Source organism: Bos grunniens, chromosome X, assembly GCF_055505025.1.
Source record: "Bos grunniens cultivar Pamir isolate PY7600 chromosome X, Bosgru_T2T1.0, whole genome shotgun sequence".
In the NCBI taxonomy this organism is placed as follows: Eukaryota; Metazoa; Chordata; class Mammalia; order Artiodactyla; family Bovidae; genus Bos; species Bos grunniens.
Window position 1 is genome coordinate 106,345,127 of NC_141194.1, and position 20,982 is coordinate 106,366,108.

Consider the following 20,982-nt stretch of genomic DNA (forward strand, 5'->3'; position numbering starts at 1 on the left):
AGACCTCTGTCCCACCGCACGCCCCGAACAGTGAACATCTGGTGGAATGACAGTGTTCATTTAAAAAAGCTTCCATAGAAAAAGGGGGGTGTGACACACAACTCTTCTCACTCTCTGATCGCTCCTTTGTCCTCCTCCCCCTCCTAGAATGGATTGGCTTCGGGCAAGGGTGGTCAGGCATCTTCAACAGTCCTCACTGCCCGTGACCCCGCCCGTCCAAGTGCGCGTGTGTGCATGGTGCGTGTGCCCAGAGCAGTCCTGCTTAGAGGGACGTCTCCACGCTGTGGAGCGGGCTCCCGGGTCTGGAAGAAAACAGTGAAGAGGTAGCTGACTTGGTGCCGTGCGTGGTCAGGTAGACGCCGCTGTCTATGGCATTGTTATTCTGGTTGGGGGAGGGCGGCGGTGGGGCTCGCAGGCGTTCCTCGTTCTCATCCACGTCCGTGTCGTCAATCAGCGGGATGTTGTGGGTGTAGTCATTGATCAGAAACTCGGGCGTCGCCATGAAGTTATGGATGGAGGTCTTGGATTCTGGTTTCTCCAGGCCTTCGTAGAGGGAGCTACGGAACGCTTTCACCACCCGAATCTGGAGGGGGATGGGGGAGGGAAGGGAGGAGAGGGGGAGGAAGGAAGAAGGAAGGAGACCATGAGCAGCCAGCTGGCGCTGCCAGTCATGCCCACATCCATGGCAGGGGTCACTGCATGACAAACATTGGTCTTTTGGAAGAGAACGGTCGGAGCCCTCTGCCTGGGTGCGGTTACCTCCCATCATCTGACATGCATGCAGGACAAATGGTAGATATTCTGGAACTCAAGAGCAACAGATGCAGTGGACTGCTGGCTACAACGGGGGTGGGGGGGGTTGGCAGGGGGATTCCAACATGGGAGCCGAGAAAGTTGACTGGGAAAAGGGAATGTGATGGGCCCTGGGCTCTCTACTTTCTCTTTCCGAATAATCTGGAACTTTCTGGCATGAGAAAAGTCCCCAGCCTCTGGGCACACGGCAGGCCTTTCTTGAGTGGGTCCCCCTCTAGCTTCTCTAGGTCCTCTCTTCTGACCCCAGCTACCATGCCTCAGCAACTGCCCCTCTTTCTGGAAACTTCCATGACACTGCCCCTTTCTGGCCCTCCTACCTCACCAGTTTCTCTGTCTCCCTCTTCTCCACTCTTCCTTACTCTGTCCCAGGGTGCCTAGAGCACTGGCCTGTCCCTGTCCCTCCTCTTCCCTGTCCACACTGCCAGGCCAACCTCTTGGCCCTGGCCACAGCCCAGGGCTCATCTGGCTGAAACCAGGGGACTGCGGCTCAGGCCCCTGCCAGTCCCCCATCTGGAGGCACCCAAGACGGAAAATGGCTCCACTTTTGATTTCTACCCACCAAGCCTGTCCTTCTCGGATGCCCAGCATTTGACCAAGTCATCACTTCCTTTCACAGACCCTTTGGAGTGTGCACCTAACCCGCCCCTCTAGCCTTTCTCACCCTCCCCCTTTTCAGTCTCCAAGACACACAACTTCTTTCAGTCCCTGGAATCTGCCATATTTGCCCCATTCTCAGGTTCTCTGGCCACCCCACTGGCATCTGCAGGCCTCAGATCAGCACAAAGGTCCCCAGGAAAGAGCTTCCCACAATGCCTTGCTCCCCTGCTACCACAGCTCCAGCTGCACTCAGGCAGCCCTGAGCCTCACACCTCCTGCAGGCTTAGCCCTTCAGCTTCTTCTGACGGCCCTGCCTTCACTTCCATGCATGCTCAAGTCTCGTCGGGTCTACAAGCTGCAGAGCTGCTGCCTCTCTCTGCTCCTTCCTTAGGCCCCCAGCCTGGCCACTCTCATGCTTCTAAAAGGCAGAATGGATGGGAAACCCTAAGCTGGCCCCATGCTAACCAGCTGGCCCTGTGCTGAGATTCAGAGGCCAGACCCTCCCTATGTGAGTGAATGGACACATGTCAGTTCTAAAGCTACTTCCAAGTTCAAGGTGCTAGGGTTGGATTTTCTTGGTTTAGAGAAGGTATTGGCAACTGTGGCTCAAGAGCTAACTCTGGCCCTCAATATGGTTTTGTTAACGAAGTCTTAGTGGGGCCACGGCTACACCCATCCCTATGAGCATTTTGTCTGGCTGTGTTGGAGGGCGGAGCCGTGTAGTTTCCACAGTGACTTGGACCACAACCTAAAAGTACTTGCTCCCTGGCTCTTCATAGGACAACTTCACTGCCCCTTGGTTTTGACCATGAATCCCACTGTTAACAATGAGTCCTTTGCTACCCTCTAGTGTCTGGACCGGAGAAGGCAGTGGCACCCCACTCCAGTACTTTTGCCTAGAAAATCCCATGGACAGAGGAGCCTGGTAGGCTGCAGTCCATGAGGTCGCTAGAGTCGGACATGACTGAGCGACTTCACTTTCACTTTTCACTTTCATGCACTGGAGAAGGAAATGGCAACCCACTCCAGTGTTCTTGCCTGGAGAATCCCAGGGACGGGGAAGCCTGGTGGGCTGCCGTCTATGGGGTCGCACAGAGTCAGACACGACTGAAGCGACTTAGCAGCAGCAGCAGTGTCTGGACACCAGGGTTGGCATTGCTCAACCAGGCTCAGTGCTCCGTGATCAGTTTAAACCAGGAGAACCTCACAGTCAAGTGCCAAAAAATGAGCCACACTGCACCATCAAATTGGAATTTTCTAATTGCATATCTTAAATCCTGTGAGGATTTGCTTGGAATTTGGTGAAGACCCATCTTCTGGCTGCTAGATGGCCATCATTTGTTGTCAGCCCCTTCATTCCCCAGACTGGTTTCTGAGATGGGGCTGACACCAAAATTGAGTGTCATTTTGACCTTTTAAATGAAAAGGAACAGTTCACTTTTTGTAGCCATGGCAGATGTGGCCTCATTATTTGGGGCTTTTCTGGTGCCAGGACTGTGGGGGAACCATGGGCAGCTTCTTGGCTGCATGGTCATGCTGGAGGACTTGGTTTGGCTCTCAGCCACACCCTACAAGCCACAGAAGTGGGAGCCAGTGGCATCCTGCCACCCTCAACCCTGGTGGCCCTCGTGGTAAGTTTACTAGCAGTCATCTGGTGCCCTGGCCACCTCCTTTGCCCTCCCTTGGGCCTGGGTCATGTGATCAGGCCAGGCCTCTGCTCACTCTCACCCTCAGCTCTCCCAGACCACCCTTGCCATGGCCGTCCTCCAGGCTGTACTCAAAGACTCACTTGAATGCCTGTCAGTAGCCTTCTTTGCTGCCTGGTGCCAAAGCTTGGCACAGAGCAGCTGCTCAGTCACCAACATGAAATGCCAGGGCTGCCCGCTCAAACATGTGCCTCTGGCTCAAGTCAACCTGAGTGTGTTTACAGCTGACCGTGAGTCAGCTTCCCTCCAGCTTCTGTTTCCCTGTATCCCAATCTTGGGCTCTTAACAAATGGCTCAAGATGGGTCTTACGATGGGGTGTTTTCAGGCCACCTCCAACCAAAGGGCACAGCCAACCTCTGGGACATGGGTTTGGTGGGAACTGGGAAGACAGAACCACCCTGGAGGCCTGGGCTCACACCCGGGGGCCTGAGGATGTCCCCATGGTGAAGTTGATGCCTCCCTGTGAAAGCCTGGTCACAGCCAATTGGGTTCAGCACCCTGCCCTAGCTCCTCTCCTGGCCTGGGACTGTCCCAGAGGCCAGGGCAAGGCCCTCAGGTCACTTCTCCATCTCTAGAACCCCAAAGGGATGTCACTGCGCTCAAGGCTGCCAGTGTTGCCCACAGCTTACAGCCCAAGTCGATGCCATCAACACCCCCTGTACCACGACCACCTGCAGCCAGGACCCACCCTTCCTGGCACCTGCTGCCCCTGCAGCTCCTGTGGATGGCTAATAGGCCTCTTGAACTGAAGGAGGTCCTGGAGGGACCCCCAGCCTTGCCTCTGCCGATCCTGCCCCTTGCCTTGTCTTCCCATCCAGGGGGCAGGGCTCTGGCTGAACCTTGGAGGCACCCAGCACTGCAACCCCAGGGCTGAACATCAGCATGTCTTGCGGCCCCTAGTTCTCAAACCTCTCCCCATTGAAGCCCTTCCCACCTCCATGGCTGCAGCTGTGTTTCCCGGGGACCACAATCCCCAAGCCCAGAGATGCTGGGGGCCGGGCCCCTGGATCTTCCCTGGGTCCCTGGGGGTCTTCCCTGTCCCCATCCCTTTTGTCTGACACTGAGTCGGGCCCTGCCCTTGTGTCTAGCAGGTGAGGACTCCAAACATCCCAGCAGCTGCTGAGGCAGCTCTGGGCCCTACCATGGTGGCACTCACACCAGTCTGTGCAGTGTGGGACACCCCCCGCCCAAGTCCAGGTGACTGTAAGATAATTTAAAGGTGAAAGAAAGACATGAAAAGCACCAGCCAGCGAAGAGGACTCCTAGGTTAGGGCAGGTCTGGCTGGGGCTGGACGCCGTGCTGTAGTTTCTTGCCCCATCTCTCCTGAGACCCGTCACAACCCCCACCTCCTGGCATCTGAGAACTGCCATTTTTTCTCCTTCACTGCTTGGGCGTGCCGCCCGGCCATCTCCCTATCCCTCATCTAGGTTACTCTTTGCCCCTCTCTTGGTGCTTCGGTCCTTCCAGCTGTGGCTACGGAGGACCCCAGCTTCATTTGGCTCTGTTCTCTTCCGCCCCTTGCTCTCCACGCCAACCCCTGTTTCCAGGCTGGACACCGGGTCATCCGGGCCTTTTCTCCACCCACGTCCATGCATCTCCTGGGTGCTTCTAGCCATCTGTCTGGTAAGGAGACCCCATCTCTATGTCCATACTCAGGGCTCTGCCTGCTTCCTCAATTTTACCTCCCACTCCCATGTCTCCTCCCTTGTTGCCGCTCTTGACCTCCACTCTCTCTTGGCATGGAAGCCTGAGCCATGTTTTCAAACAAACACAAGTCAGACCGAGTCACACCCTCCAGTGCCCCAAACCCTTCAGTAGCCCTGTGTCCCTCAAAGGAAAAGTACTGCCAAGGCCTGCCTTGGGCCATTGTCTTCCTCTTCCTCCTTTACTTTCTGCAGCCCCCTGGCTCTTCCTCAAGTGGGACACTCTTGCCTCAGGGCCTTTGCACTGGCTGTTCCCTGTGTCAGGAAGGCTCTTCCCCAGGGAGCCTCATGGCTCCCTTTCACCTCTTTCCATGTGTAGCTGCAATCCACCTATCTCCCTCAGCAGCCAGGTACCTCTTCTGCCTCCTTTTCTCCCCAGCACAGTTCACCTTCAAACACCTCACACATCCTATTTATTCTCTGTTTCCTGTCACTGGAACATAAGACCCCTGAGAGCAGGGGGCCCACATGGACTGGCACATGTCTCCCATCATAGCTCCCCCAACCAGCACTCTCTACCCGTGTTGCTCAGAACAGTTAGCCTGAGTGTCCCACAGGGCCATCACACCTGCCCCCTTCCCCCGCCTAGACTTTTCTTCCACCAGATCATCTCGTCAGCCTTGTGTCCTCATTTGGAACTCAGCTCACAGTCCACCCTCTAAGAGGCTGTCTCAGACAACCTTTATCCCAAACAGCGCCTGGCCGGCGGGGAAGGTGGCTCGGGGGGGCCCCGCCATCCCTAACGTTTCTCTTGTTCTTCTTTTTGTTCTGAGGCTGGTGAGCATCTGCACTGAGTGCAAGCTTACTTCTTTATTGTCTGCCCCCCAGGGCCTACCTTCTTCTCACCCTGAGATCCTGACCCGCAGGACCACTGGGGCCACACGGAGGAGGGGTGCTTGTGTCAGACTGTGCCATGGGGCCATGCTACTGATGAATAGTTGGGGCCTGAGGAGGCAGGGTTGTGAAGGTCATGGCTGAAATTGGATGGACTGTGCTTTGGTTTTGAATTTTAATCGCTGGAGTTTGCAATGGAGGTGCTGGTGGAGGCGGGGAAGGGCCATGAAAGCAGACAGGATGGTGAAGGACTGAGGGAACACCTACCCTATTAAAAGAGAAGAAAAGGAGAGAAGAGAAAACTAAAAGCAATAACAACAGTCACAATAGAAACTGGGCCTGATGCCTTCTGTCCTGTGGGATGAACAGGCCCTGGGGGGTTGACATCCTCTCTACCCTCTGCTCCTGTCTCAGCATGAGGCTCACAGAACTCAGAATTCTTCCGGCCAACTCCTGCCCTGTCTTGCTCTACTCCCTGAAAGCCTGTGCATGATTGATGGACATGCCTGGCTCTGGACCAACTACTAATCCAGAACTTTCTGTAGGAGGAAGGAAGCTGGCAGCTTCCCTGGCATTGGGGCTTTGGACTTAGAGCAAATTCCGAGCACAGCAGCCGGGGAGAGCCATGAGGCCTCCATGAATTTCAGGTTATCAATTCCCAAACCCTCCCCATAGGCATGAAGGTGAATCATGACTTGAAAGCAACACAAAGACATGTAAGGTGATGGAACCACAGTTGAGGGGAGAGCAAGGGGAAGGTTCCCTTTCCTCAACCATGGAATTAGGAGATGTGAAAATGCAAACTCCAGAGTTGGCCCTTTCACTGAGGTACTGAATCCCAAACAAAAGACATGGATTTGGGGGTGTTGGCCAACCGAAAATGCTGGTGGCTGATGAGGTTGTAAAGATTACCCCCCATTCTGTGGGCATGTGTGTGTGCCCAGGACTGGGATAGTCCAGCCTCAGTGGCTGGCATCAGCACAACATTGCACTCAGTTGACCCAGGCATGGAGAGTCCTGGGCTTTTTGGGAGCTTGGCCTTGCCTCTCACCCCAGCCATCTCCAGCTTCAGGATCTCAACTAAGTCTCTTGAGCTGTCTCAGCCCTGGCTCCCAGCCCCTGCAGTTGGCCTGGAAGTGCCTACTGGGAAGGGCTCCAGAGCAGGGCTTCCAGGGTCGGCCTGAGGCTTTCGGCTGGTGTGTGCTTTTGGAATTGTCTGCAAGGTCCTTCCACATGGTAGGGCCCCTACCTGCATGAAGGCTTGGGCAGGGTTGATACTGTTCCTAGTGTGGAGACAGTGTGCACACTGTCAAAGAGACAACTGCAAATGCCAATACACTATTCCCAGAAACCCACACGGGCAGAGTTGGCTCGAAACCAATGGATTTCCTGAGAAGGAAGCAAACTCCAGCAAATGAGACAGCTTTCACTTGCAAGACTCTTTCCTCCATCCTCCATGGGGCTGCCTTAACTACTGCTCTGTGAGTGTGTGAGGAGCACACTCCCTGCTCTCCAGAAGGGCATGTCCATGGAAGACCCAAGGCCCCACCTAGCTGGGCTTTGCCAAGTTGGATGGAATGTTTTCATGTTGCAAAAGCCAATCAAAACAAAACAACTGCCATGATATGTTTCTGGCACAGTTGATCAGAACAAAACCACCCTGAGGGAGTTCTTCTGGCCACATCTGACCAAAATCACAAGCTGCCCCTGCGGCAGTAAACATTGGAGTATAGACGGCTGGGCTGATGTGAACGGGCTTTGGATGTGTGGCTGGGGAGAGGGCCTGGGGTGTGTCTGTGTGTCCCCCCTCACACCTGGGGGCAACCACCTGGCACCCTGGGCTTGCTGCTTATAAGTAAACCTGAGTGAACAGACACTCCCTGTCTGGCTCCACCTTGGGCATCCTGACAGCCAGCATTATTGTGTGAGAGTGTAATCAGGGCAGGAATGGGGGTGACTGACACACTAACAGAGGATAGGATTTCACACCCCTTTCATTTCCAAAAGACTGAAGGTGGTTAGCAAAGGATGAATTTCCCTAAGCCACTCATATGGGAGGCCTCAAGGCCAAGCATGGCTGAGGTCCTGTGAAATGAGGTGGCAGGCCAAGAATGAAATGGCTGTGGTGGGGCAGCCACTGAGCCAGGCAGGAGAAATGGCTGAGTGAGCAAGGAGGAGGCAGCTAAGGCCATTGTGGAGCTGGGAGGTCATTGCCTGTTGACCAGGGATGTGGGGACCGAGTTAGGACTCCTGAATTCAGGAGCAGCAAAGACCCCCAAGCACATATGGGCATGGGAAGCCCAGCTCAGGGGGATGGCAGAGGTTGACTAGGAAGTGTGGGTGGCTGTAAATGTGGGCACGTTGAGCCCCAAGGATCACTGCATCTCTAGCCTCCCCCCAAACATCTTTTGGAAGGATTCTCCTCTCCTTCAGATTCTGAGGACATTCTCTGGCCACTTCTTCCATTGATGTTGCATGCTGGGACCTGCGTTGGGTAATCTGTGTCAAGTTTCATTCTGGCCTTCAGAATCCTCGTCCACACCCTGGACTGGGCCTTCCACCTAGACAGCCCGAGGTTCTCCATAGAAGTGACACTGGGCTGAGACTGGCTGTGGTGCTCAGGACGAGGCGCGGCCTGGCCAAGTGGTGGGCAAGGAGGACAGGAGCCTTCCTGAAAGAGCCAGGTTTTCCCGAGGAAACCTTGTGCCCCGTGACCACTGGTAAGTTCTGAGAGAGAGACTGAAGGCCTGGGGCTGTCCTCTGCTCCACCAGGCCTTCCCCTGATTTGCATGATGTGGGTGCCAGGCTTGGTGATTTCTCAGGGTCTTTGAAGCTCAGACTGGGAACCAGTTTAGAGTTCCAAGCCAACCTGCCACGCAGTGATGGTGGGAGGAAGCAGTTTTGGTGGGCAGTATCTGGAATCTGGAATGTCCCCTGGTGTCACCTGGTCCTCCATCCAGCATCTTCCTCTGCAGAGGGGTCCTTTCCGAGGTGCTGTGCCTTTGAGGCCGCCCCTTGTGAATCAGAACATCAGAGCCCTCCACAGGCCGAAGGCACTCATCTCCCAGTGGCACAAGGTGTGGAAGGGACAGCGAAACTTCTTCTGGCCAGGAGCTACTTGGGTCCCTGTAGAGTGGCTCCTACTCTACACTGCTGGGCTCCCGGCAGTGGGAAGGGGGCTGTGGCACATGGTCGCAGAAAGAAGGAAGGCACTAGGAGCCAAGGAAGACACAGGAGAGACACTGCCCCAAGGGAGGAAGCTGGAGGCACCCAGACAGACAGGCAGATGGACAGACAGACAGACAGAAAGCACAGAGAGAGATGGCAAAGGAACACGTGGAGGAAGTGGGGCAGGGGGAGGGCAGCAGCTGCCCAGTGGGCCCTGGCCAAGCCTCCTGTAAGTCTCTCTGGGTGGAGTGGTGGCAACTCCCCTGTGTGATGAGGCTGGAGCTTTCCAGCTCACCCATGATGGCCAACAGCCAGTACTTGTGGCTCAGGTGGGTGTCTCAGTGAGCATTCAAGGTAGCCGGATGTGTAGCCTGTGGGATGGAGAATGCATTTGTGTGTGTGTGTGCGTTCACATGCGTGACATTTCCAAAGGGGACAAGGTGAACCCCAGTGGGGACCAGTGCAACCCACATCCCTTCCTTAAAGGGCAGAGTGGCCTGAAACAATAGCTTAAGCAAGAGGAGGGACGCCCTCCACTCTGGACCTCTCACCAGTTCCTAAAAAAAAAAAAAAAAAAAAAAGAAGAAGAAGAAGAAAACAAACAAACAAACAAACCAAAAAACCATAAAAAAACTACAAGACAAAGGAAAAAAAAGGAAAAGAGAAGAAATCAAGGTAAAAGAAAATCCCAGAGTCTGGTGGGAAAAGCATAGTTAACGACTCCTGTCTGTGGGGAGTGGTGTGTTCTCAGAGTGAGAGCTGCCAGGTCCCACTGGAAGGAAAGGAAAGAGGCTCATATCTGAAGGTTCACTGTTTTGTTTTTGAAAACATCAAGTTTGTTATGAGAAGTAGGTGACCCTGGGTGGGGGGGGGTGCACATGGTTCCTTGCATTGTCATTCGGGGGACCATGGGGTAGTGGATTCAATGGTCCAATGGCTTTCCTTTTGTCTTTGTAAAGAAATGTGAGCAAATGTGGAAGTTTCTACCTCTTTAGGACCGCCCCTGGGTTCCTTTCTAAATGTGATGACATGGCGGGAAGTTTTCAGTGGAACGTATAGCAAGGAATCAATGTCTCCCAACTTCTCGAAGGAAGGAGGACAGAGAGTATGGACCAGATCAGGTTAAGACCTTCCAATCCTGAAGCCTGCTTGGAAAGAGCAAAGATGCATTGGGAACAAATGGAAATGTGGCCGAGGGTGGATTTGGGGCATGAGGAGGGCTCCTGGGGACACCTCTAATGCCTGGTGGCTCAGGTCTACTGCCTTGGGAAACCACCTCAAGGAGAGTTCTGGAAGCTGTTTCTTTAGTCCCCAGTTGGTGGGCTGAGTTCTTCCACTGCGAAAGATGCTGCAAAGGCTTCTCCTTCGAGTCCCGGAGATGGCCCTGAGCCCACACGCCAACCTTGTTCTGCCTCGCAGAACACTGACCAAGTGCCCACCAAGTCCCCAACGCCACTAGAATACGGCCCAAGTTCGTGAAGAACCATCAGCAAAGGCAGACCAGTTCAAGAAAAGAAAACCAATGACAGAAGGAGCACTAAACAAAAATAAAATAAAATAAACCAAACAGAGAAAAGAACGAAGGTCCAGCAGTGCCATGGATTCAGTACATTTCATAAGAGGCTATGGCTTTGGAGCGACACACCATCTGGTGGGAAGGACTGAACGGGGCAATAAAGAAAGAACGGAAAAGCCACGGTGCGCGGAGGATGCAAGACTGGAAAAAAAAGAGAAGGAAGAGTTGGAGGCTTTTTCCTCCCCAGAGATGCCATTTATGAGAGAAAAGGGGACTCAAGACTCACTCCCAGCGGCACTGGTGGGATTGGCAGCAGAGAGAATTACGTGAGTAGGGGTAGAAAGATTGGTTACGTCATGGAGCTGGCTGAGGACCGAGGACCGCCGGCGCACAGCACCCTGAAATGAACCGCTTCTCTTGAAGGTACTCACTACCTCCATCTGTGGGAGAGAAAATGAGATAAAGGTTGGCTTGCACTGTGGTCCTGGGGACCGCACGGGGGTGGGGCTAGGTGGGGACGGGGACCATGCTGGGCGCATATCGTGACAGCAAAGCCTCATGGGGGTCGCCGCGGTGCTTCCGATGGGACCGTGGCCAAGGCCCTCGGCCTCTGCGTCATCCATCAAGAGACGGTTTGCTGAGCGAATGATTTGGGCTCAGAAGACTTGGGGCGCTCGGGGATTAGTGATGGATCGGGTGCACCACAAATGATTTTAGGGAGAGCCATTTGCATTCACGATATGCTCATTGCAAGCCACTCGTCAATAAATACCTGTGTCTGGCAATACTTTGTTATCCTAGGTCAGTAGTGCTCAACTTTTTTGTTGCCCCAACACACCTGAGGGATGTGACATGCTCCCATTAGGAACAAGGTCGTGAATGGTGGGGACAGCTGCCCTTCCCCACCCGTCCTTGCTTACATGGCTCTAACCTGGCATCACTCTGCTCCTGTGGCTCGTCCAAGTGACTGAGGGGTATTCAGAGGGAAATCTCAATGGAAGAATGGATTTTACAAGAGGGGGAGGGGTTTTCTCAAAGCCCCCGCTTTGTCTTATCAGAATGCTTACCCACAGAGCCACAGGAAGGGCGGGAGGAAAATGGAGAGCTAGGTCTGGGGAGCAAAGATGGCTTTGGCTTTGTCCCTCACCCTTTAAGCTTCCAGGGAGCCTTTGGGAAAGAAGTGCCATGGGGGTGAACTTGCCAGAGACACAGTGTCTTCAGATTTCCCGACCCTGCCTTTGGCTGGCGGTGGGGTAGGGGGTGGGGGTGGGTGGGTGGGGGGGCTGGGGGGTGGAGCAAAGCCAGGCATGGGTTTCCAGGTAACTGTGGGTGGGTGGGCACTATGAATGTCCTGCCATCAGAAATCTGTGTGTATAGATTCTGGGACGCCAGCCTGCTGTGACACACTTGGAGTGCTTCTTAGGGAATGACCTCTTGGGTGGGCTATGTGTGTCTGTGTGTGTGTGTGTTTACGGAATTTTTTGGAGTTAGAAGGTAGGTCCAATTTCTAGAAAGTGCCTATCTAGAACTATTTCTAGAGAGTTCACTGGATGATGTGAGCAGTATGCATTTTTGGAGCCCAGAGCACACTGGCTGCCTGCTCTGGGCCCGAGGTCACGGCCCCTGCTCCCAAGCTCCCAGGTGGCTACGTGGTAGCCACCAGGGTCCGTGGTGTGTCTGACATACGTCCAGCCTCTAGGAAGAAGGCAGCTTGAGTGCTCGGACTCCCTCCACCCCAACCACAATGAAGACGTCCATCATTTCAACCCTTGGATGCACTGTGAGACAGACTTATTGTTGTGTGCCCACTGCTGAGTGCCCATAGGGCTGGCACAGTGCTGAGCTCCTCAACACACTGAAGGAAGATGACCCATGCCATGATGTTGCCATCTCTTTGTATTTCTTCCCTAGGTTGAGATGTTTCTAAGGCTACAGAGATAAGTCTGTCTCAAGAGGGGACTCTTACTGTGGAAAAGGCAACAAAGGAAGGAAAAAATGCCTTTCCTGTCTCGGATTGGGCCTCTCCAGGTGGTGTCCCGATGGGATGATGGTATCAGTCAAAATACCACATCATTTCCCCTCGCCCCCACCCCATCCCAGAAGCCCCCACACTGGGCCAGGAACAAGGCACAGTCACTGCTGAAGCTTCTCTTTGCTTTATAATGGAATGCAAAATAGACCATGTCGTGAGTGCTTTGAAAAGCTCCAAGTCCTTAGATTTGAGGACTCATTCTGGAATGAGGGCTTCCCTGGTAGCTCAGCTGGTAAAGAATCCACCAGCAATGTAGGAGACCCCAGTTCAATTCCTGGGTCAGGAAGATGCCCTGGAGAAGGGGTAGGCTACCCACTCCAGTATTCTTGGGCTTCCCTGGTGGCTCAAATGGTAAAGAATCTGCCTGAGATATGGGAGACCTGGGTTTGATTCCTGGATCAGGAAGATCCCCTGGAGAAGGGAATGGCTACCCACTCCAGTATTCTTGCCTAGAGGATTCCATGGTCAGAGGAGCCTGGTGGGCTACAGTCCATAGGGTTGCAAAGAGTCAGACATGACTGAGTGACTAAGCACAGCGCTGCACATTCTCAAATGATGTCCTGCCTGGCTGGTGCGCTGTCATGATGGGTGGGCAGCAGGTTAGGAAAGGCCTCCATTTAGCAACATAAAAAGTTGTGGTGGCCTCTGAAATCTTGGGAGCAATTCTGTATTTTGCAAAAGTCATAAATCTAAGGCTGGTTCCCTAGACAATGGTTCTCTTGGCTTGGGGTGTATACAACCTAAGGGACTTTAATTTTCCTGGGCTTTATTTTCTCGGTTCAAGTAGGTATTTTGAGTAAAAAAGAACTTTTAAAAAGTGAGCTATAGTAACGTTGGTTCAGCATTCTCGAGAAGCATGGAGGATTCAATGTGACCAAGTCCAGGGGAGGGAGACTTGAGTGACCTTAGGTAGGTCCCTTCTCTCTGGGCCCCATTTCCTTATGTGGAAAGCAGGGGTCAGAAGTGTCAGACTCTGTCTGAGGGGACACAGCTAGCTGGGGCACCAGGGACCTCCACCCAGACACCTCAGATGGGGGCAGGGCTGCTGTCTTCAGCTCACTGATGGGATTAAATAGGCTCTGCTGCACAACCTGCCTGGCATGACACCCCAGAGCCAGTCGGAGCCGGGACAGGGTGGTTAGAGGCTCACAGATGAGCAGCAGGAGGCCACAGAGGAGAGCTAGACAGCTGGCATCAGAGGCTCTTCCCATTCTACTGGGCACTCTCTGTTCTGGCTGGGCCGAAGACATCCTTCTCTGGCCATGCTGGTGCTTGGGATGCCAGGAGGCATGAGCCAGAGGCTGGGAGAAGCCCCTTGGGACCCCAGGGAGCTCCTTCACATGGTGCTCTTTGGTGCCCCCTCACCCAGCCCTATAGGATCCCAGGCTCTGGGTGACCCGGGATCCTGCAGCTTTGGAAAGTCCCCCAGGGCATCCTGCCCACCTCTGATGCCAAGTGTAGGCACAGCTGCCCTGAGTGTGTATGCCCTGGTGGCAGCAGGGAGTGGACTCTGAGAAGGCTTCACGGGATGAGGAGCTAAGGGGGCCTGGGACCCAGACAGCAGCCAGCATGGAGGCATAGTAGCATGGGGAAGCAGAGAGGGAAGTCTGGAAAGGCAGCAGGGGTTCTCGGGGCACAGGGCGCATGGGTCAGGAGAGAGCCTGAGAGCTTCTGGCTGGTGCTCGGGGAGGAGAGAGGGGCGCCTGGAGGCTAGGACCCCAAGGTCTGTGCGGGAGCAGCCAGTGAGCTGTGCACACCAGGAGGGCACTTTGGGATGAATCCATGGTGATGGGTGAGATGCTGCAGGCAGATGCCAGTGAGAGCCGTGGGCTGAGGTCCCCACCCAGGCCAAGGGGCCCACGGCGGGAAGTTGCCTAAACAGGGGCTGGGCAGTGTTCTTCCCTCCCGTGGGTCTCCAGGGGAAGAAGCAGTTGGAGCTGGCTCAGGGCAGTTGGGGCTGGGGGTCCGGTACAGAGCGTGGAGAAACGCACAGGAGAAGCAGGGAGTAGTAAGTGTCACAGACTGGCTAGGTTGACAAAGAGCTTCAGGGGTCCAGGGTGGACACAGGAAACCGCAATCCAGGCAGAGACACGGGTGATTAGGCCCGGAGGAGGCTGGTGGTGGCTGGTCTGTGGATGCAATGGCCATGCACCCAAGTGTTCAGGGACACAGGAAAAGGGCTGGGGGCAGCTCCAGGTTCTTGGCTTGTGCAGAAGTGATGCAGCCATCCATCAGCGGCTGGGGGGCTGTGAGGAGGTGGGCTTGGGGTGGTGGGGCCTGTGGTCTGGGCTGAGCAGAGCCCCAGCCCAGGGCTGCTGGGTATCTGGCCAGAAAGAGGAGGAGGTGGTTGCCATCTGGAGGCTGTGCAAGGAGGGCCAGGCTGTGGGGAATGGGCGCCTCCCCGCTCCACCCCGCCCCAGGGCCTGTGGGATTTCCAGCAGCTGGGGTCACAGCCAAGAGGCGGGGGCAGACCAAGATCTCAACAGTGGGTGGGAGTGACAGGCAAGGAAGAGGGAGAGGGGACAGGAAGTTGCCAGGAGAGCAGGGCGGACTGCACTTCCGGAAAGGCGCTGGGAGGCAGCAGGAGGAATGGAGGGATGGCCCAGCTCGGGAGCCAGGAGGACGTCTCGCAGACCTTGGTGAGGACTGATGTCAGGCCATGATGAAATCACCAGGGAGTGCCAGGGAAGGACCCGGAGACACAGCAAGTATGGAACATTCTGGCAAGAAGGCTGGCCGGGAAGAGGTGGGGGCAGGAAGTGAGGGTGGCTCTGTCAGGCGGGCTCTCATGAAGCCTTCGCAAGTGCCCCCAGCAGGGTGCTCATCACGACTGTCTGACTTTCTAGAGGACAGCCGCTGATGGCCTAGACCTTGACCAGCACTGACATTTGGAGATTGGGATGAACAGAATGGATCACCTTGGTGGCCAGAGTGTGCATCCCAATGAAGTCTTTCCCTAGAATTCACAATATAACCCAATAAATGGTGAGTTCATCAAAGGCTATTTGAAGTGGGTGTCTGCCTCGGCCTCAGAAGGTCCCTTTCCCGTTACCTGGGACCACCCCCAGGAAATAAAACAAGTCCCAGTAGCTATTCGAATAGCAGGTGACCTGTGCCTTCACCTCTCCAAGACACAGCTCTTGGTCACAGCAAACAGTCTTAGCTGCCACCTGCACCCACTCTGGGGAGGCCACCTGGGCTCTGAGGGGGTGTCAGGGAGAGGCCTTCTCACTGACATTCCGTCGCTGGGCACTCCAAGAAACTGCCCTTGTGCTCATGGCGACCAGACCCCAGGGCCGCCCTATTGGTCTCAGGCTCATCTCACCCGTTCTCTACCTCCGGCTTGCTGGCCCCTGTCTCGAGGCGTGAGAGCCGGACTGGCCAAGCCTCCCAGTGGCTTACCTGTGTCTGGATCCGGTTGAGGCCCCGGAACCAGAGGATCTGGCCTCTGCGGAGCTCCCGCTCGGCGTGGTCAATCTCTTCTTCTCCTTCAGCCAGCTCCTCGTCAGTCATCTCATCCTTCCCGGGCCCATGTCCTGCTTCCTTCAGGCACTTAAGCTGGCTGGTGGGGATGGTTGCGATGACCTGGATTGCCGGAGGTGAGGGACAGCAGGCAGAAGTGACTGTCAGAAGTGGGAGGGCCGCTGGGTCCAGAAAGGAACCCACACTGGCCCTCCCTCAGACCCAGGCCAAGGCCGCTCCCCCCGCCTGCTCTGCACCATTCTTGGCTACTTTCTCAAGGCTTCCTCCCAGTGAGGGGGCAGTGTGTGCCCAGAGGAGCAATGCATGTCACCTTTCCACACAGTATGTGACATAAGGGACTCACCTTACCAGACCAAGGTCTGGCTCTGGCCTGGCTCCTAGGAGGAGACCTTTAGGGCCCTGCCTGATGAGTGGGTCTTGGTTTGCCAGCGGCTGAGGGCCGGTGGTCTATGCCACTGGAAATCTTGAGGCCGGTGGTCTATGCCACTGGAAATCATGGAAATGCTGGAAATCACGGCAGTGTGATTTCTGGCAGGGGCCTGGACCTCATATACCAGCTTGACCTCTGGGGCCCAGAGATCAAGAAAATGAGGTGAGCCACATGGGTGCTCCAGGCCTCCAGGAGTGACTCCCCCTCAAGTCCCCAGACGGCACTGCTCAGGGGAACTTCCCTGGTGATGGTATCCTTGCATATTGTCACATGTGGCTCTTAGGAGAAATCGTGCTGCTGACAGTCCTGTGGTGGGGACCTAGAAGCCTATTCCCACTCCCTCCTGGATCTGCCCTATGTAAGCTTGATCTTGAATGTCCAACCTCCAGACAGTAACATCTGACGTTGAAGCTGCTCGGTCTATGATACTTTGATGTGGTGGCCTGAGGTGGCCTGAGACACAGGATAAAGTACATACTGGACTCAGCCTCCTACACCAATGTTCTAGAACTCTGGAGAAATATCCTTAGGGTCCTCTTGTGTTCCCAGGGCCTGATCTGGCCCCTCCTGGCCTCTGCCCAGCCCCAGTACCCAAGCCCTTTCTTCCTAATGTAACCTTTGGCACTAGGAACTAGCTTTAGCTGCAGCCACAGAGCCAGAAGTGTGAGACTTGCCCGCTGTCAGCTCAGAGGATTTCCTCATTTCCCTTGAGATGTTCTCTTGTCCTCTTGAAGGTTCACAGAGGTATTGTGTAGCTTCAAATATGTGAGCATCTTCCAAGTTACCCAATTCTAAAGCACAATTTTCAACTCCTACTGTGGAAAAGGGAGTGGCAGGTGGTTTTACCAGGGTCTGTCACATCCCGGCCATGCTCGTTTGCATGCTCTCCACTGATACCGTCACTTGTGGCTTTGCACCTAGGTCATGGCCTGTCCCAGAGGCAAGACAGGAGCCCCTGGGCTGTCTGCACTTACTCAGACAATTGGGAAGGGAGCACAGGGCTGGAAAAGTGGCAGAGGCAGATGCTTACCTGTCCCCAGACCAGTTCCCCAACACCGACAAACAGGCACCAGAGCCACTGCTCCGTGGACAGTGGGGAACAGCTGAAGGGCTTTCCACCGAACTGGACGATGACAATCTGTGGGAGAGGGGTGGGCAAGAGGTGGGTCCAGCCAGCACCTCTAGCCCTCGGGTCACCCCTGCCTGTGGGCCCAGCTCAGGGAGTCAGAGGGCCTCCTGATTCACCCAGATAGACAGGCCATTCATGGGAGAATTCCTTTCTCCAGGCTCCTTCCCTTCATCTCCCCCTCAGCCAGTGCTTAAAAAAAAGCTTCCCAGACCAGCTGACCACAGGCTGTGGGTGTCGTGCCAGTTGGGCTCAGGGCCTTGCTTATTGCCAGGAGCCTGCTGACCCTGGTGCCCTGGACCATCCTCTTTCCAGCATGCAGGTGTGGCTTGGCTGTGCTAGCCAAGTTCCCAGCTTCTGTGGACATGGTGTCTGAATGTGCTAGGTGCTGGACACTCCAATGGGCCTCCTTCAGCCTCATCACTGCTCCATGGGAGGTGGCCTCTTCCCAAGGGCGAGCTTTCTAACTCCAGACCAACTGGTCCTGAGCTTGCACTCCAACTCCCTCTGTACCTGGACTCTCACCCTCCAGGCCAGTGTCCTCCTGCTTTAACTACCCAGGGCCAGGTCTTAGACCATGAGGTAGACAGCCATACACCCCAGAGCCCAGAAATTATTCATACCATCAGACCCTCAGCCTGCTCCCCCAACGTCATAGGTCCTGCCTCCGTTCCCCACTCTCCCTCTGCCTCCTGAGAAGCCTGGGTTCTTCCCCAGGTGTTCCCATGGTGTGGCAGGCCTTCCTCTGAAAACTGCAAGAAAAAAAAAACTGGCCTATTGGCCTCACTCTGCCTCACATTTTCTATCAGTATGCCCCGATTTTGAATGCTCAGCACCTCCTGGAGAGCTGAGTGACCAGCCTGGCACAGGGAGAATCACCACAGGAAACTTCTGGAGCTAGGGTGGCCTCTTGCCAAGGAATCGAGTGCTAGATATGGGAGTGGCAAACCTGTGAGAAAACCTGTGAGGTCAGCTCTGTGGAAGATCCACTGAAACCCTCTGGAACTAAACAGGTGAGCCTGGGGCCTCAGGGCTTTTGAAGATGAAGATGCTCAGAGGGCTGGGCATTGGGGAATGTGGGCAGGAGGGGAAGAGAAGCCAAGGCTGGTGTGGAGAGTGGGGTGATGGTCCCCTCTCCCCCACCTTTTCCAACGGTGGAGCCGCACATCCTACCTGGATAGCAAAGGTTCCTAGCACGATGGTGCAGAAGATGGGGTTGCTGAAGATGCCATGGAACACATTGCGCTCGCCATGGATCTTGCGGGCATTGATCTCGTTGAAGAGCTGCATCATGACGAAGGTGTTGAAGATGATGGTGTAGTGCTCAGAGGGTGGCGAGTGCAGGGGAGCGTTCCGTCCACTGTCAATGTCAAAGAAGAGCTCCCCTGCAAGCCCAGGGCCACATGAGGAGAGCTGGACCCAGGTGGGTGATACCTCCCACCGGGTGATACAGGGGAAGTCATGAGTCCCCTAGCACCCCTGGGCTAATCCACATTAGGTCACAGCAAAGGCTGGATCCTGACCACGGGGGCTGTCACCCAGGATAGGAGTGTCCCCAGGACATGAGTGAAGACAATGAAACCCATTTGCACATTGACTTGAGCTAGGGAAGGAATGGGAACTGAAGTCTCAGGGCAGGCCTGACCCTCCTCTGCCCTGCCTGTCCTGTCACAAGGACCAACCTTGGCTTAGTCATGAACAGCTTTTGCTCCCAAGATTGCACAGAAAGGTTCCATGAGAGTATCCCCAGAGGCTGTCTTTTGGTGCCCCCAAAAGACGTTTTGCGTGAGTATTACCCTCGGCCAGCACCATCACCACACTGAGCTTCAAGTCTGCTCCCAGGAATGTGTGCTGAAAGCCAAGCCACCAAGGGTCACCTGACCCCTGATGTCAGGCAGAGAGGCCACAAACAGAGGAAGTGACAATCCCACTCCATGTAAATAAAAGAATCGCATAACAGTTGCTGATGCCAGACACAGAAGAAAACTCCCAGGACAGCAGTGAAGTGAAGACTGAGAGGTCCTCACTGGAAATCAGATTCCCAAGTACCTGTCCCTTCCACTGCTACACAGGGCCAGAACCTATGTGGCTCTGGATCAACCTACCGACAAAGAGCAGGGTGAAGATGATGGTGAGCTGGTAGACGGCATGGCCCAGGATGTTCTTCATCATGGTCCGTGAGATCAGGGGCTTGTCCCGGCCGTATGGCTTCCGCAGCAGCAGCGACTCAGTGGGTGGCTCTGTTGCCAGAGCCAGAGAGGCGAATGTGTCCATGATCAAATTCACCCACAACATCTGCACGGCTTTGAGAGGAGAGTCCTGTGGAGAGCAGCCAGTCACCCCAACATGGGCCTGGAACCCTCACTGGCCCCCCCACACCCTGGGAAGAAACTCAGGCAGGAGTCAATGTCACTGGCCCTGGGAAGAAACTCAGCTAGGGGTCAATGTCACTGGAATTTAATTCAAGTGAAATTGCAACAAATCCAGCCTTCCCGTAACATTCTGACATTTCTATCCCTATGTTTCCTTAAGGTGAGCAGAGAGTTTTCGCTGGCTCTCAGATTGCTGCTCTTAAAATGTTGTTAGTCTCACTTCTCTCACCTGCTGGCATTGATGTAGAAGATGTGGTCCCAATTGTTAGCAGGAGGTTGCCACCCCCTTGTCAGTTGTCCCAGACCATAAAAGAGCATGATGGATGGGTGCTCTCCTGTGCTCCCATGCCCATGGGCCAGGAAGAGGTAGAAACTGCACTGGGCCTTCCTCCTCATCACTTCTGACTTCTTGGTTAAAAATGAGCCTCACAGAAGATAGACACCAAGGACATCCTGTAGGAGTCCATTCCTATGAAACTTCCAGAACTGACAGATCCATGGAAACAGAAAGCAAATGGGTGGGTGCCAGGGGTGGGGGGAGAGGAGAGTGGAGTGTGGCTGTTTAGTGGGTACAGGTATAGGTAACGGTTGCATAAGATGGAGACAGCATCAAAAACCACTGAATTGTACACTTTGGTTCAAACGGCTATTATGGTACAGAGGATGTTATGAGGATTTTATCTCAATTAAAAAATACCTTTGAAAGAGAGACAAATTCTGAATACTCACTAATGGGGAGAATTGGATGACAGAAAAAGGGGAAGAGGCTCCTGCAGAGGTTAACCACAGAGTTCCCAGCAGACACAGGACAAGACTTGCACACACAAGTCTACAGTGGCCACAGGTGTAAACAACCCAAATGCCCACTGATGAAGGGATGCAGAAAAGCTAGGTGGTCTATCCATACAATGGAACATCAGTCCGCCATCCATAGGAATAAAGTACCTACTACAACATGAATGGACCTTAAGAACATTGTGCTAAGTGAAGAAGCCAGACACAAATGACCACCTATGATTTGCTTCCATGGAGTTGAAATGCCCAGAAGTGGTGGAAGGCGAGTGGGGAGTGACTGCTGATGAGGATGGCACTTCCTTCAGGGTGATGAAAACATGATGCAACTAGACAGAGGTGATGATGGCACAGTGCTGTGAATGTACTTAAAAGTCATTGAACGGTGAATTTTTGTTAGGTGAATTC

The 20,982-nt window shown here is 54.5% G+C and overlaps 1 protein-coding gene and 1 long non-coding RNA gene across 9 annotated transcripts in view; one reads left to right on the plus strand and one right to left on the minus strand.

Moving 5' to 3' along the window:
• Positions 1-118: 118 nt before the first annotated feature.
• The window catches only part of ATP2B3 (ATPase plasma membrane Ca2+ transporting 3), a 59,485-nt gene continuing 38,621 nt past the window's right edge, over positions 119-20,982 (minus strand). For 4 of the 8 annotated variants that reach the window (XM_086389609.1, XM_086389606.1, XM_086389603.1 and 1 more), the window contains 6 exons: positions 19,516-19,729; positions 18,584-18,795; positions 17,315-17,422; positions 15,774-15,956; positions 10,693-10,779; positions 119-583 (listed from right to left, as the gene is read on the minus strand). In XM_086389609.1, the coding sequence (XP_086245735.1) occupies positions 263-583; positions 10,693-10,779; positions 15,774-15,956; positions 17,315-17,422; positions 18,584-18,795; positions 19,516-19,729 (1,125 nt within the window). In that variant the 3' untranslated portion in view covers positions 119-262. Of the gene's footprint in view, positions 584-10,625; positions 10,780-15,773; positions 15,957-17,314; positions 17,423-18,583; positions 18,796-19,515; positions 19,730-20,982 lie in introns of all 8 variants that reach the window. The other 4 variants (XM_086389610.1, XM_086389607.1, XM_086389605.1 and 1 more) reach the window with 2 other exon arrangements.
• Positions 14,925-15,370, plus strand: LOC147341066 (uncharacterized). The gene is made up of 2 exons (XR_015159808.1): positions 14,925-15,079; positions 15,218-15,370. It is a non-coding gene; the product is annotated as an uncharacterized LOC147341066 (long non-coding RNA).